The 15,684-nt window shown below is 33.6% G+C and overlaps 1 protein-coding gene across 1 annotated transcript in view; it reads right to left on the bottom strand.

The window, feature by feature from the left end:
- Positions 1-15,684, bottom strand: part of LOC129227861 (peroxidase-like) — a 78,810-nt gene that overhangs the window by 33,304 nt on the left and 29,822 nt on the right. The window contains exons 2-5 of the mRNA XM_054862480.1: positions 13,955-14,004; positions 12,364-12,471; positions 9,884-10,081; positions 4,209-4,345 (exon numbers count right to left, since the gene is read on the bottom strand). Of these exons, the coding sequence (XP_054718455.1) occupies positions 4,209-4,345; positions 9,884-10,081; positions 12,364-12,471; positions 13,955-14,004 (493 nt within the window). The remainder of the gene's footprint in view (positions 1-4,208; positions 4,346-9,883; positions 10,082-12,363; positions 12,472-13,954; positions 14,005-15,684) is intronic.

The following is a 15,684-nucleotide window of genomic DNA, read 5'->3' as shown; positions in this document are numbered from 1 at the left end:
ACTCCTCACAAGCGATTTGTTATTGTTCCGTCCCAGCAGGATCTTCAAAAGAAGTGTTTTCAAGTGTGTTTATTAATTAAAATTTGAAAATGAAAATTTGCACTTCATTTTAATTAAAAACTATGTCAAGTGAGAAATACAGTTTGAAATATATGTTCACAACTGTTCATAAATAAATGTTTAATAAGCATATGAGATATTTTTAAAAAAATGCAATTAAACAAAGGAATTTAAACCCTGCACAATAAACTTAAATAGAAAGTAATAGATGCATTACTATTTCCATTTTAATAACAATGCAAAAACTGTTAATACTTTCTTTTTAACATCCAAACTATCTTCAAATTTTAACTATTACAAATTGATAATTTAAAAATACATTTTCAGTTTATCACCAGAAGCGTTTCTATATATACAAGACCTTTCTCACATGCAAAAAGGTACTTATTTTATGAAATGAACACCATTTTCAAATTTATTATTTTTATCAAAAGAGCAAAAAAATATATTTTTCCTTTTTTTGCTAAGTTGCACAAAAACTCAAGGATAATTAACATGTATTAATGGATTTAAAACAATTTTCCACAATAAAAAAGCAGATCAACTTTTATTGCCAACAAAGCGAAAAATTTTCATGCAAAAACTGCTCTAAAACTTAGTACTGAAATCACTTGCAGTAGGGTTGTTACAAAATGCGCGCCTCATTAAAAGCCGCCAAGTAAGAACTGGAATAGCGCTCTTACATTGTAATTTATATATTCAGATAAAAAAACCATCGACACACAAATGGAAATGATCAATCTTGATAAGGGAAACTAATGCGAATAATATGAACTGCAAACATAGACGGATATGTACGTACAATTTTAAAGAATAACAATGGTGAAACTTTGTTGTTTCACTCCCCGTACTTCTAGGGCATTAAATCTCTCGTCCTTTCGAAAAAAAGTCAAACACCATGAATGACTTTACTTGAGGAAGGTTATTGGATCGACCTTTCGTGAATCCTAGCTCCATGATGGAAAAGATGCTGGTTAAAGGCTTTAAAAAGGCTGAAAAAGACAGTGCTATTCACCTCCTGGTAGGCGCAACACGGCATGGAAATGGAGCTCTGATCGGAACAGGGAAATGACGTCAGCTGCTGACGTTTTAGGCCACACCTCTTTTTTGCGCATCGCTCTTTAAAAAATTCATAAAAAATCAATCGTTGGTTTTAAAAATCCGGCCATGGTGAATTTTTGTGTTTTGTAAGCCTGTCAACATTGTGCAATAGTTAAAATTGGAATATTTGATAGGTTGATACTTCCCTATTCCCACCCCGATTACCTCACTGGAATTGCGAACAAAATGAGACTCCGACTCTTGAATGATTTCTCTCTATCTCCAAAACAATTCCATTCTGATCAATTTGACTCCCAAAATTACCGACTCCGACTCGGTTTGCGGGCAAAATGATCGACTCCGACTCTTCACTAGCTGGCGCCACAAGTATATTCACTGAATAAAATTCTCACTTTCCGTTCAGAAATCTGTCATGGCCTTGCCCCCCCCGATAGATGGCGTCACAAATGATTTTCCATTTAATACATTATTTTCCTCCTTGGAGAAACCATTGCTTGTCTAGTGGTTAGCGTATGAATCTCGTATTCCAGAGGTCTAGGGTTCGATTCCCGGCTAAAGCGACTTAGATTGTGCTCATGAATCACGTTCATCAAAAGTTGTTAAATTAGAAATTAACTAAACAAGTTATTAAAAGAAATTAAAGTATATTAAATAATTGTTCCAAATGACGTCATCCGAAAATACCCGTCACGTGATCATCCAAGATGGCGGACCCATCTTACCGCTGTTAATTTTTTTTCCTCCTGCTTGTCCCTATATCGCGGTTGTTATTACTTCTCATCGTATTTTCATCCTAAATTCATCGCCTCGGAACAGCACTGCTCGTATATTGGTCCAAATCTCATCGTATTTTCATCCAAAGTTCATCGCCTCGGAAAAGCACTGCTCGTATATTGCTCCAAATCTCATCGGTATAGGGAGCAAAATTCATCGGATACCGATGATCGGATTCTACTATTGCCGATGAGACATATTGGAGCAATTTCCGATGAAAACTCATCGGAATCCGATCATCGGCCGATCATCGACCGATCAAAGTTTGATCGGATTTCGATGAACGGCCGATGATCGGCCGATGAGTTGATGCTACTCGGGTTCGTGCTTTTAACGACGACGTATGTGAAGCTGTTTCATCTTCTATATAAATAAATATGTTTTAAGTTAAAGATCTGTTGACACCACTGGGATAAAATATTATGAATTCATTCGAAACAAAAGTTGACTGGTGTAACAAAAATTCGGCCGAGCCTAGGATACGCTTTACTACTCGGCTTTGGGCTAGGCGGTAATCTGAGAGAAAGAAAAGATTCGGAGAAAATATTTTTAGTCTCTCTTGAGAAGAGAGGTTTTTTTTAGTCCTCTAGGAAAGAGGTACTAAAAAATTCAATTTTGTTTGCATAGAAGGAGATGTTTTCAGGGTGTTTTAAATGAAAGTTCAGTTGAAACTAGATAAATCAAATTTTTAAACCTGGTTAAACAAAACTCTTGACTGGCATGGAAAAAAAAAAGAAAACAAACTAGTCGTGGTATAAACTTGAGAGCTTGTTTTACTGGATAAAAGTGCATATTTTCTAAAGAGCTGTTGTTTTCACCATTAAATTTTTAAAAATTTTAGAGCCATTTAGTTTTTTAAAACTTGTGATAGTCGAGACTAAAGGTTTCACAAAAATTGAGATGTATTGGTAGTACTGTGATGAGAAAAATTGAAGTGCTTTCTTTTGTTATTTGCCTTGTTTAGACTTGAACAGAGGTCAAAGTTCAAGCCTATGAATATTTGGAGCAATTTTTAAACTTCGCACATTACTTGATCTTCCAAAGTCTTTCGAAAACCTTATCTGTCTCGCTATATGTCTAGATATCTGCTAAAGCTATAAATTACCTGCAGAAATAACTATGGGATTAACTACCTTCCCTCGTATAGTACTTAGAAAAATGCAAAACAGCACGTGTTACTCTTGGCTGTATTAGTTAAAAGATTTCAAAGCTTCTAGTTTTTTTCCTTTCTTAAAGATCAAAGTTCAAGGTAACTTACTTAACCCATGAGTAACTTTACGACTCAGCTAAAATTATACACTACGTGATATAGTTTGTACAATGTAATGCTGCGTTTTTTCATTACTCGATTGAAAAAGCGCAAGACTTCGATAGAACGCCAGTCTCCTAACACTAAAAGCTCACTTGACAAAGTGAGAAAAATTACAAGAAAAAAAGTTTCTTGCCAAACATGCAACTGCTATACCTCAAATCTCACCAAAGTTTCTCTGTGAGAGGTTTCCCCACCAATTTGTCTAGACAGTCTTTAACGAGGCATATTGAACTTTTCCAATTAAAAAAGGAATAAAATTGATGAATTTCATGATTTAAATGTGTTTAATGGAAGGACAGAAGACAAACATAAAAATTACTACCGAAGAAGTGATGAACGAAAATTCCGTCCTTTGCGAAACTTCTTCAAACCATTACTGAGCCGCCTCCAACCAAATGTACGCTTCGGGATTCTTTTGCTTCAGACATCGTATTATAAGTAGCAAAAAGCATATAGTCCATCCAAATTAACCTTTTCCTCATTGGAACAGATTACATCATCGCACATTTTACCAAAAATAATGCATTTTTGGCACACTCAACCCTTGGTCTGTGTATGTATGCGTGTAAGTGTTGGATATTGACGAAACCTGGAGACGGTTTTCGCTAGAGGAGCAGCATCGTGAGCTGCGACACCCGGTCGACGGTGGTGCTGCAGAGGGTGCAGGTGGGAAAATAAAATGATAGCACATCAAAACAGTCAAATGAAAGCAACAAGCAATCGTGATTACTGAAAAAAACTCGCTTTTGCGACGAGAATCCCTGGTTGGGAAAATGAGCCAGTCCCATTCTACCAACCCCTATTTCTTTATGTTGTCAATCCCAAAATGAAAAATTCTTGTACAGATAATAATAAGCAGACTGTACAGAGTCAACTACGAAAAAAATGAAGTAATTTATTCAATTAATAAATGATTAGCAGCTGTTTAAAGTTCATGTCCGGTATACCGGACGCCAGGTCTGAAAGGGTTAATGAAGCAAATAATGAAACAAATTTTTACCTGTACTAAACTGTGCCCAAATCTAAATGCAGCAGCGCCAAATACGTTGTAGACACTAGGATTAATTGTGTCGTCATATCCTCTGTAAACCTGATTGGGATTGATCTTTAGTTCATACTCTTCCAGCGCTTCATCCCCTAGAATGAAATTTATTTTCTACGTTATCGGCAATATATGAGTAATTATCTTTACTAATAATAAAGCTGAAAGGCTCTCGGTCCAGATCTCGCTCTGTCTGTCAAGATCTCTGTGACGCGAATAGCGCCTAGACCGTTCGGCCGATTTTCATGAAATTAGGCACAAAGTTAGTTTGTAGCGTGGCGGTGTGTACCTCGAAGCGATTTTTCAAAAATTCGATGTGGTTCTTTTTCTATTCAAAGTTTAAGAGCAAAATTATCATAAGATGGACGAGTAAATTATGAAATTATCATAACGAGGAACCGTAACATGGGCACAAGTCAATTGGCGAGAAAATTCACCATACATTATTTGTAAATATACAGGCGAACCAAAAGGCCTTTTAATTTTTCTATTACGGGCAAAGCCGTGCGGGTACCACTAGTATTCTATAGAAGACCAAAACTGAGACGGGGGGGGGGGGGGGGGGGGCGTTATTGGGACGAGTGTCTGAGCTGGTAAAGTCAAAACACATTGCACAGATGTTGTCCACTCTGCCGTACTTCAAAAACAACTGCTGCCTAACGTCTTGCTTTGGAACTGCATACAATTAAGAAATTTCTTTCCCAGAAACTAGCACTGGTAAATGATCAACTTTCTCGTTTACAGTAAGATTATGGGTTACATTTTCCAGCCCAACTACTACTTCAGGGTCGGCAACCTTGTAGGAACTACTTGAGGAGCATCTGTGGTGATTGAGGAGCATTTTAAAATTTTGCGGAGCAGCTCGGTCTTTTGTATATAAATCAATATAGCAAAATGTAAACCTCTTATCTAAAATCGTTTTTAAGCTTCGATAATCATTTTAAGCACTGGCATAAAAATAATTGTTTTTAAATTAATAAAACAGTTGTAAACGCTATGTCACGCTTTGAGTATAAGCATCTTTAATTTACCATATTTGCATGCCTGTCATAATAAACTAACAAAGTATTTTCAAAATAAGTTTAATTTTGCTAAAATCTTTGGTGAGTCTGGTTAGAATTAAGACCAAACGGGAAATGCGGAGCAAAATAACTACTTTGTGGAGCTGTGGAGTTTCGTTCTTTTTTTTCAGAGCAGCTCTGCAAAATGAGGAGCAGTAGGCAACCCTGCAATTTATAAAATATCCTATGGTTTTAGGGCATTAAATAAGCTTTATTGCTTCAGCTTAACAACTTTTTATAACTATTGAGTTTCGGTTTTATTTCTTAAGTCTTTAAGAACTAAAACCAAGACTTCGATCTTAAGCCAAAACAGACTTAATTTCTAAATGCTAAGTAAAAACAGAAAATCTTATAAACGAAGCTTAATGCACAGAAAACAGCTCATCTGTTTTTTTTTAATAGGGGAATGTGGAAGTGAAATAGTTCAGATGATTGAGCTTTTTCAAAATTAACAAATTGAAAATTTGCTTTGAAAATGACAGTACATAAACAAAGAACATTGTATTTTAAGATAAAACTTGCATTGAAATTTTCTTTTTAAATTTTTGGCAGTAAAGTTGTTAAAAAAAAGTGGAACATTTTCATTTTTTTATGAGGCAAAGTGAAAAAGAAAATATTTTTCGAATGAAATATTTTCTATTTGAATGTGAAAAATATTTTTGAACAAATTAATGAGCAAATAAAAGGATAAATGAATAAATGAAAAGATAAAGAAACAATAAACTAATAAATAATTAAATTCATTAATTAATACACGAGGGAAAATAAATGAGTGAATAAAATAAGGAATGAATAAGAAAATGAGTGAATGAATGAATTAATCAGAGAATTATTAATTGAAGAAATAAAAATAAATTGGTTAATAAATGAATACGTAAGTGATTTAGTAAATGATTGAATGAGTAAACGAAATAAACTAATTTCACTTTGCCCCTTCCATTTTACCCCACATGCACTTAACTAATTGTGAAAAATATTTAAAATACAAATGAGCTAAATATTAATTAAACTAATACTGCGCCGAATATTAGAAGCTCCCAATCAATATGCAAAACGTTAATAACAAGAATTTTATCATTTGATAATATCAAAATATTTTTTGACTTACAACAAAATATTACAATTTGAGTATCAATTTTTGAAAAGTGCTTCTATTATTATGTGCTTTGATTTTCAGGGGTAATTTTTTCTTGACTGAAATGCACTATACAGGGTGTTCCGTTTTAACCTGAAAGAACTAAATTTCCACAACCTTTAATCGTAGATGCATACTTCAAATTGCAAAAATATTCAAAACCGGATGACGAGTTAATATAGTGAAAGTTTGAAGCAAAAGTAAAAATGAGTCAAAAAATACAAAATTTAACTTTTTATACGGGTCCTAGGTCCCCGAACTTATATTTAGGTAAATAATCTCAATTAAAATATATTACTAACACAAAATATTTGATATTTGTGCGACCAAAACTCAAGGAGGTATTTGAGTTCAAAAATGTAAGGGACCATTTTGAAGATGAGATAGGAACTTAAAGCTCTGTCAGAAGAATGACAGGTTGTCGAAGTAAAAAAACAAAATATTTATATTTTTCATTGCTAATCAAAAATAAATGCAAATGTTATGCTATAATTCACAAATAGACACTACAAAACCTCAATCAATTTGAAAAATCATTTTTTATATGCACATATAATTTATGTATACCCTTATTAACTGCTATATTTTCCTCCAAAAGGTGTTATTGACGGCGAGTGTAAAGTGGTGTAAGTCACAAAACACTGCGTTTCATATCTCTGTGAATATTGATCGTACTAATGTCAAACTTTTTGTGTTGGAATTATTTTTCAATGGAGATTTCCCTGAATATAAGGGAGACCTAGGGCCCGTATAAACAATTAAGATTTGTACATTTTGACTCATTTTTATTTTTGCCCCAAACTTTCAATACCTAAACCCTGCATCTGATTTTGAACATTTTTGCAAATGGAAGTAGACATCTAGGACTTACTGTTGCGAAAACAGAGGTCTTGCAGGTTAGAACGGATATACTGTCAGACCACGGATTGTATGGAAAGGCTAATATCCGGTTTACAGACGGAAATGGACGCGTCTATTACCTTTTAGGGATAGTAGTTTTCCTGACAGATGTGCGCGTTTGTCCCTTAATTATTTCTACCCAGTTTTTATAAAAATTGCAATTTATTCACTGCAATTTTTTTTAAATCAAACTATATTCGATCGATATTCTCACTCAAAAATTAATAGATTTATTTTATTTTCAACATAATTTGGAGTTTACACGATTTTGCTTTTAAATTTCCGAACGAAATGAAAACATTTTATTTCCTTTTTGTTGTTTCTATAGAAACTCATTGTGTTTCCACTCATTTTCACTTCAATAAAGACAATTAATAAATAAGGCCCTGGTGAAATTATGAAACGCGTGCTTCAAAATCCCATCGCTATTTTTCCATCTCCCCTATTGGATTCATTTAGATGGAATCGCTTTCACTTGGCTGATTGCCAAATTACATACAATCCGCGGTCAAACAGTATGTTACTACATAGTTAAAATATTACTAGGTAAGTAGTACGTTAGTATTAGGGGTAGGTAGCGGTGTAACCTAGCGGAGGGGTAGGTAGGGGTAGGTAGCGGAGTGAGTATTTCACCATTTCACTTAGCCCCACATCCCTCTACTATTTATAGTTTCACATAGCCAAGTACTGCCTTCTAAGACTTAAAATTGCAATAACAAATGTATTTACATATTGTTAACACTAAATTAAATCCTCATACGTTGCAAATATTAATCATGCGCATCACCATCTTTTCCCATCACGGAACAAAATAGTGTTAGATCATGTTAAAATTTTGCCTTATTGTTTTTTTCCATAAAAATAAACAAAATTAGAGGTGAGGAAATTATATTTCATACTTCAAAACTTAGCTCCACCCTGCTGTAGCTGCATATCTCTTTTTTGTTAAATTTTTTTTCCCCCGGTGAAAACCACTAAATACAAGCGTGTCAAAATGGATTAATATAAGGTTGCACATTTTTGCAACCGAATAACAATGTGCATATAGGTTGCAACAATTTTTAGATTTTGCGAAATTCGCAAGATAAATTAACTTTTCTCAAAGAATTGGAGATTTAGTTAATCTAATGACAGGAATTTCCCTAGTTACGAAACACGTTTCGATGCAGCTAAAAAACCTGTTGATCCATTATTGCACTCGCGGATTTTTCTTTTCTTTTTTATTTTATTTACGTACTAGTTGTACCCGACGCGCGTTGCTACGCCAACAAAAAAATACATCATTATACTGATTTTCATGACAATCGGTTGAACGGGGCAGAAGTTGCTACTCTGCAGTGCCACCTGGTGGCGAGTGGCTTCACTGAGCATATTATGCACCTTCTCCGTGGAAAAATACATATATATATATATATAGCAATTTTCATAATAATCGGTCCAATTATCAAGTGAAGCCGTGACTATATTAAAAATTTTGTACTCACGCAGTTTGCAAGATCAATCAATCGCTAAAAATAACAAATAGAAAAAGTTTTAAATCCCCCCGTTGCCATAAAACAATAAAGAAAGAATTTATTTGTTCAAACTCAAGAAAAATGGCAACAGCTAACTTCTTATTAATGAGATCTTTCACGCGAATTAATTTCTGCAGCCGATAATTTTATTCGTATTTATATAATGGATTGTGACTTAAATTGGAATAAAAAAAGGAACTATCGATCGGATTTTTTTCGAACTGGTCTATAAACATTCCCAGTACCAAAAATAACAAACGGTGAAAGTTTCAGCCAAATCTGCCGGGTAGTTTTTGAGTTCATGGATGACATACAGACAAACATTCATTTTTATATATATAGATTACATACCGGTTAAAAAATTGTTGATTCTCGATTTTAATTTGAATAAATCTAATATTTTCAGACTCCTAATTTAAAAACCGTTTTTAAAATCTCGAAATTCATTTCATTAATCCTTCCTTTAAACAGTTTTCACTCTATTTTTACGAATTTCTCGCCCTAATTATTGTGATAAAATAAGCACTACGTTTCTTCAGGATAGTTTTGGCCCACTATTTTTCTGTTTGTATTTCTCCCTCTCTTACAATTATAGTGTTATTGCATATAATGTTATTACAGTTAAAAAAACAACCATAAAAAATGTTAAAAACAAAATAGTAATCAGGTTTAAAGTTATCCTGCTATTCAGGATTACTTTCAGTCGTACGTGAAATTTTTTTTTTAATAAATAAATGTAGCAAAACTAGTTCCTTTTAGAAACCAGTGAATTAAAACGTATAAATGTTTAACAAACCCCTATTTTTATATCTTGCCTCACAATATTTCTGCCCCAAAGGTTTTAACAGTTGACACCTTTGCACCAACCAATTGCTTGGTTTATCGGCTCAGATTAATGTCGGAAAGTAGGTCACGGAGGATCTACCCTAAGGGTATGTATACCTATTGGATTTAAATAGGGATCGTTGAAGAAGCTGCATGAAAATAAAGAAATTAGTCTGACAATCACTGAAGAATACTCACCCATTAATAAAGGAAGAAATTCATTGTACACTATGTGTTGCAACTCTGCGATCAGAATTCTTCGAGCTTGCTGGAACAGGGTTTCATCCGTCCACCTAGGATTGAGCTTGTGCAATATATTTGCAATGCGATTATGCTCTCGGTACCACACAGCGGTAATGGCTGTCAGTTCAACCAACATATTGGTTCGTGAATCTCCTGAAAGCAGATTATTACTTTAACACCCAAACTCATGAAGATTATTAACAAACAAAAGAAAGGACTTCATATTTGATTTTTTAAATTAAACGAGCTGATGTGCGCATCACATGACTTCCGTTTACTCCAATTTAATGTCATTTCCCCATCATTGGCAATTTTAATGTGATTCAATTGTTTACTTTCTAAATATCACCAACAGTGGCCAAATTAAAATCAAATTTAAAATTAAAAAAAAAACGCCAAATTTATCGCCAAGTTGGCGACAAAACTTGGCGACCTAAAGACTGGCGATATATCGCCAAGTGCCCGACAAATTATAACACCACTTGAGTTTACATCGAAATTTACAATGATTTCCCCTCATAAAGGGGCAAAAGACCCCCTTAGAATCATCCGAATGCAACCAAAAAAAGAGGTGCACAACTAGACCCCACTAAAAGTCCACGTACCAAATTTCAACTTTATAGGACATACCGTTTTTAAGTTACGCGAGATACATACACACATACACACATACGCACATACATACGTACATACGGACGTCACGAGAAAAATCGTTGTAATTAACTCGGGGGTCATCAAAATGGATATTTCGGGTGTCTGTAGGTTCCCAGGCATATATCCACGTGTGGTCGTGTCGAAAAAAAACCTTAACATTCATTCGGGGATGAGAAAAATGGAAATTAAGGCCGATTTTTGAGTGAAATTTTTTTCGCGAATACAATACTTCCTTTTTTGGAAAAAGGAAGTAAAAAATGAAAAATATAGGCTATATAGCTTGTGATAATTGCTGTCAATTTACCAACATATTGGTTCTTGAACCTCCCTGAAATTCAGATTTTTATTTCAAACATTCGTACTCGTGAAAATTATTGGGAAGCAAAACGAAAGACTTTATAATTGATTTTTTAAAATCAAAAACGAAAACTATAAGCTATATAGCTTACAGTTTTTGCTGAGCTGCTAGTTTAATAGTTATAGAGAGATATATAGTTAACTCTTCGAGTTTGCTGAAATAATGTTTCATCTGTCCACCTCAGATTGAGCTTGTGCAATGTATTTGCAGTGCGATTATGCTCTCGGTACCACACAGTGGTAATGGCTGTCAGTTCAACCAACATATTAGTTCGTAAATATCCTGAAAGCAGATTATTATTTTTAACACCCTGAAATTATTAAAAAACAAAAAGAAGGACTTTATCTTCATTTTTTAATTCAAGGGAAAAAAAAACTGTAGGTTATATAGCTTGTGATAATTGCTGTCAATTCAACCATCACATTGGTTCTTGAATCCTCTGAAAGCAGATTATCATTTCAAATATTTTAACTCATGAAAATTATAAGCAAACAAAACTAAGGACTTTATGTTTGGCTTTTTAAGTTCAACTATAAGCTATATAGCTTATAGTTTTTGCTGAATTGCAAGTTAACAATTATAGAGAGATGCATAGTTTAATAGCTCATTGTACAGAACAAATTGGCTTTTAAATCTCCTGAAAGCGGATTATCACTTTTCATATTATAACACATGAAAATTAACAAACAGAATGGCTTTAATTTTATTAATTTAAAAATGTAAACCTAAAGGTACACAGCTTATAGCTCTACCAACCTTTGTAGTCAGTTCAACCAACGCATTTGTTATGGAAATTCACAAAATCAGACTTATCTTTATCTTTACTAGTAATAAAGCTGAAAGTCTCTCTGTCTGGATGTCTGTAGGATGTCTGGATCTCTGTGACGCGCATGGCGCCTAGACCGTTCTGTCGATTTTCATGAAATTTGGCACAAAGTTAGTTTGTAGCATGGGGGTGTCCACCTCGAAGCGATTTTTCGAAAATTCGATTTTTTTAAATTTCAATTTTAAGAACATTTTTCGGAGCAAAATTATCATAAGATGGACGAGTAAATTACGAAATTATCATGACGTGGAATGGGAGAGCGAATGAACACAGCCAATTGACGAGAAATTCGTCATCCGTTATTTGTAAATATACAGGCGAACCGAATGACCTTTTACTTTTCAACTACGGGCAAAGCCGTGCGGGTACTATTAGTTTTTAATATTATAACAAGCAAAACGTATTTAAAACAGAGAAAGAAAGACTAAATTTGACATTACATTATTTCAAAATGAAAATTAACGTATGTTGTCGCAGCTTGTGATTTAATAGCTATAAATATATAGCTTATGGTTTTCTAACAAAGGCAAAAACAAAATTACACGTTTGGGCTCCAGCTGTTGTATAAAATTATGTTGCACTGATTGATTGACTTACCTGCTACAAAACACTTCAGCGGCTCTCTAGGAGTACCACATTTATAATCTGATTCGTCAGAAGAAGGCATAAAGGAAGCATTGTTGATCCTCTGCGACTCAAGCTGACCTGGAAAATTAAAGGAAAAAAAAAAAAAAATCAAAACACTTCTTGAACTTACATCTGTTTCCATTTTTATGACTACAGGTTGATTTATCACAGGATGCCGAGAGTAGTTAAATTTTTAAAATAGAAATATCAGTAGTAATTAAGACGAGTTTTCATTTTATAAGAGATAAATTAGAGTATTAGAGATGGTTTCCGTTTAAAAGAGAATAATCAGTAATAATTCATCGGGGGTTTTGGGGTTTAGAGGAGATAATTCAGTAATTATAAAGATTGTTTTTCATTTAAGAAGAGGTAGATCAGTAATTAAAAAAAACTTGGCGTTTCCTTTTATAAGAGATAAATGAGTAAAAAGTTCTCTTTTCGAAAACATTAATGAAAATAATAATGATGGGTTTTCAATGTAGAAGAAATAAATCAATTATAATAAAGATGGGCTTTTGTTCAAGAGGTAGATGAATAACAATAAAATTGAGTTTTTATTTCATCAGAGATAAATTAGAATATTTAAAGAGATCTCAATTTTAAAAATATAAATCAATAATAATAATGATGGTTTTTCATTTTAGAAGCGATAATTAATTGTGTTTAAAGATTTTTTTCAAGTTAGGACATATTCCGTGAGGACAAAATATCAAAGTTCTTTGTCCTCAGAATCATTGGTACTTACTAATAGGCATTGAATTTCGCGTTTAACATAATTGACTGAGAAAATATTTAACTGACCGATTTTCTGAGTAATAAAATTGGTTTGAAAATGTATAGTACTATGATATAATGCTGTGTTTTCTGAAAGTTGATTGCTAGATGCGCTTTACCCGGCATTCCTCCTTTTCAAAAATGCGGAAGAGATGATCTTTCACTAAGGGACATTTTGTAGGAAACTATAATTATATATAACACATACCGTAGTTCTTTCTCAATTGCCTGCATTTAAAGAATATGTCCATGGATAGGACATGTTCTCAGAATGCAAGCAATAGACTCTACAAGAACTGCTCTCACGTGGACCCCTGATGGCAAGAGGAAGCGCGGGCGTCCAAAACTAACCTGGCTTCAGATAGCCATACAAGAAAGAAATGCCTTTGGTTTGCCAAGCTGGGGGTAGTGCCTGGGAGGCGGCATTAAACCGTTTGGGATGGAATGCCACGCTAGCGGCCTCATGCGCCACTAGGCGTTAAGAGAAACAAGTCAAGTCAGATCGTAGTTACAGGATTAACCATTGATAGATGGCACCATTAATCATCGACACTTAGGCAGTTTGTACACTAACCCTAAGGGAAGGGAAATTTTCTCGTCTCTTGCACCAATGGTAAACTGCTTCACGTCCAACCAGTGGAAGTTTGATTTAATTAAAAAGAATCACGTATCTATGTTCTCATGCCTTTAAAATGATTGTTTTTTAATACAAAAATAACTAAACCATCATATTACCCTTGTGGAAAGATCTCAACGTCGTCATTCGTTGTAAATTCGCACCGTATACCACTGATGCATCTAAGAACGATGTTGCTCGATTTAGTTGTTCTCGTCGGCCTATAATATAAAAGAATAAGGAAATAATGAAGCGAGTAATAATTATATATGACTAGCTGCGTTGCCCGGCTTTGCCCGGTCTACTTGGAAAATAAAAATTGTGTCAAGTGACGTATATTCAACAATCAGGCTTAAATAAAGGAAAAAAAAAAACCATCATGCAAAATTTCCCCTCCAAACAATGATGACCAATATTAAAATACTTTTAAGAAATTTAAATGAGAAAGATGGATTTAAAAAGCGTAACCATGGAAACACAAAGTAAAATAAGTATAAGAATTGAAAATGAGAAAGATGGAAATAAACAATGGATTCAAAAAGCGTTACCGTGGAAACGGAAAATAAAATGATTAAAAACTTGTATAGAGAACAGATTTTTGAACTTGATTTAATTCGCTTGTAACTTTTTTTCTAATGGAAATAGAGGGTTAAACTTTCTACCATAGGTCCAGTTAGATCTGGAGTAAAAAAAGAAGCTCTTTCCAATGGTGTCAAAAAGAAAACTGTGGGACAATCCCTTCACTTTTTATTGATAGATTTCATGAAGAAAGTAGTGCCTAAATTTCAGCTAAGCCTAAACAAATTCGAGCTAAAAACGCAAATAACTCCCGTCGTAACTAAGTTAGATCATTGAAACAAATTGCGTAGAACGCGGAAAATTCTACTCTTTCCCAACGATACATAATATTAATATGTGCAAGTAATTTTTCACCCCCATCATCGGGAATTTATGAGAAAATTGGGCCTAAATTGGAATAAAAAAAGAACTATTAATCGAATGATATTCAATTTTTTGAACTGGTCTGAAAACCTTTTCAGGACTTAAAGGAACAAACTGTGAAAATTTCACCGAAATCGGCCGGGTAGTTCTCGAGTTTTGCAAGTTTAAACACACAGACCCTTTTTGGGGACTTCATTTAATACTATGTAGAGATTGTGTAACTGCATATGCAATTTAGTGGCAGTAAAAATTGACACCCTGATGACAAGAACTTAGTAATAAAATTGGCATAAGCAATTTACTGACCATAAAAATTAAGATATTGATGACAAAACCTTGTAATAAAAGTGGCATATGCAATTTAGTGACAGTAAAAAATGAGCACATTGAAGACAAGAACCTAAAACAAAACGTGGACGAAAATTGAAGAAATCCTAAAATATTGCACAATTATGCACCATTAAGAAATAACAATTATTAAAACCATATAAAAATAATCATCAACCTTGTTCAGTTATTCTGCGAATCTTGATCACTTTCAACGAGAAAATTAGTTCATAAATGTTTAAGAAACCTACATTTTTATTTTATAGCATCATATAAGTCTTCCGTGATTTATTATATCACATATTTAAGGTATTGATAAAATGTTGCTGTTTATGAACTGAAGCATTACTCATAGGACAACAACAAATATAAGACATTTACCTTTATGAATAAACAAATGCGATATCGTAAGGTACATGAGTGACAAACATTTCTTATTATAACTAAGCAAATTAGAGTTGCCAATTAAAGATAGTTTCACAAAAATAATAATTTTACCCTATGCATAGTATATACATTGAAACAATGAATGACTGGAAATATCAACCACTATAAATCAGCATTCAAGATTGGCTTCTTCAGAATGATTGGATGATGTAATTAATCGCTTACAGTGATATTAACTTATTTTG

The sequence above is a fragment of the Uloborus diversus genome, chromosome 8 (genome assembly GCF_026930045.1).
Source record: "Uloborus diversus isolate 005 chromosome 8, Udiv.v.3.1, whole genome shotgun sequence".
In the NCBI taxonomy this organism is placed as follows: Eukaryota; Metazoa; Arthropoda; class Arachnida; order Araneae; family Uloboridae; genus Uloborus; species Uloborus diversus.
Note: the sequence above shows the minus strand (reverse complement) of the source record. Positions and strands in the feature narration are given on the sequence as shown.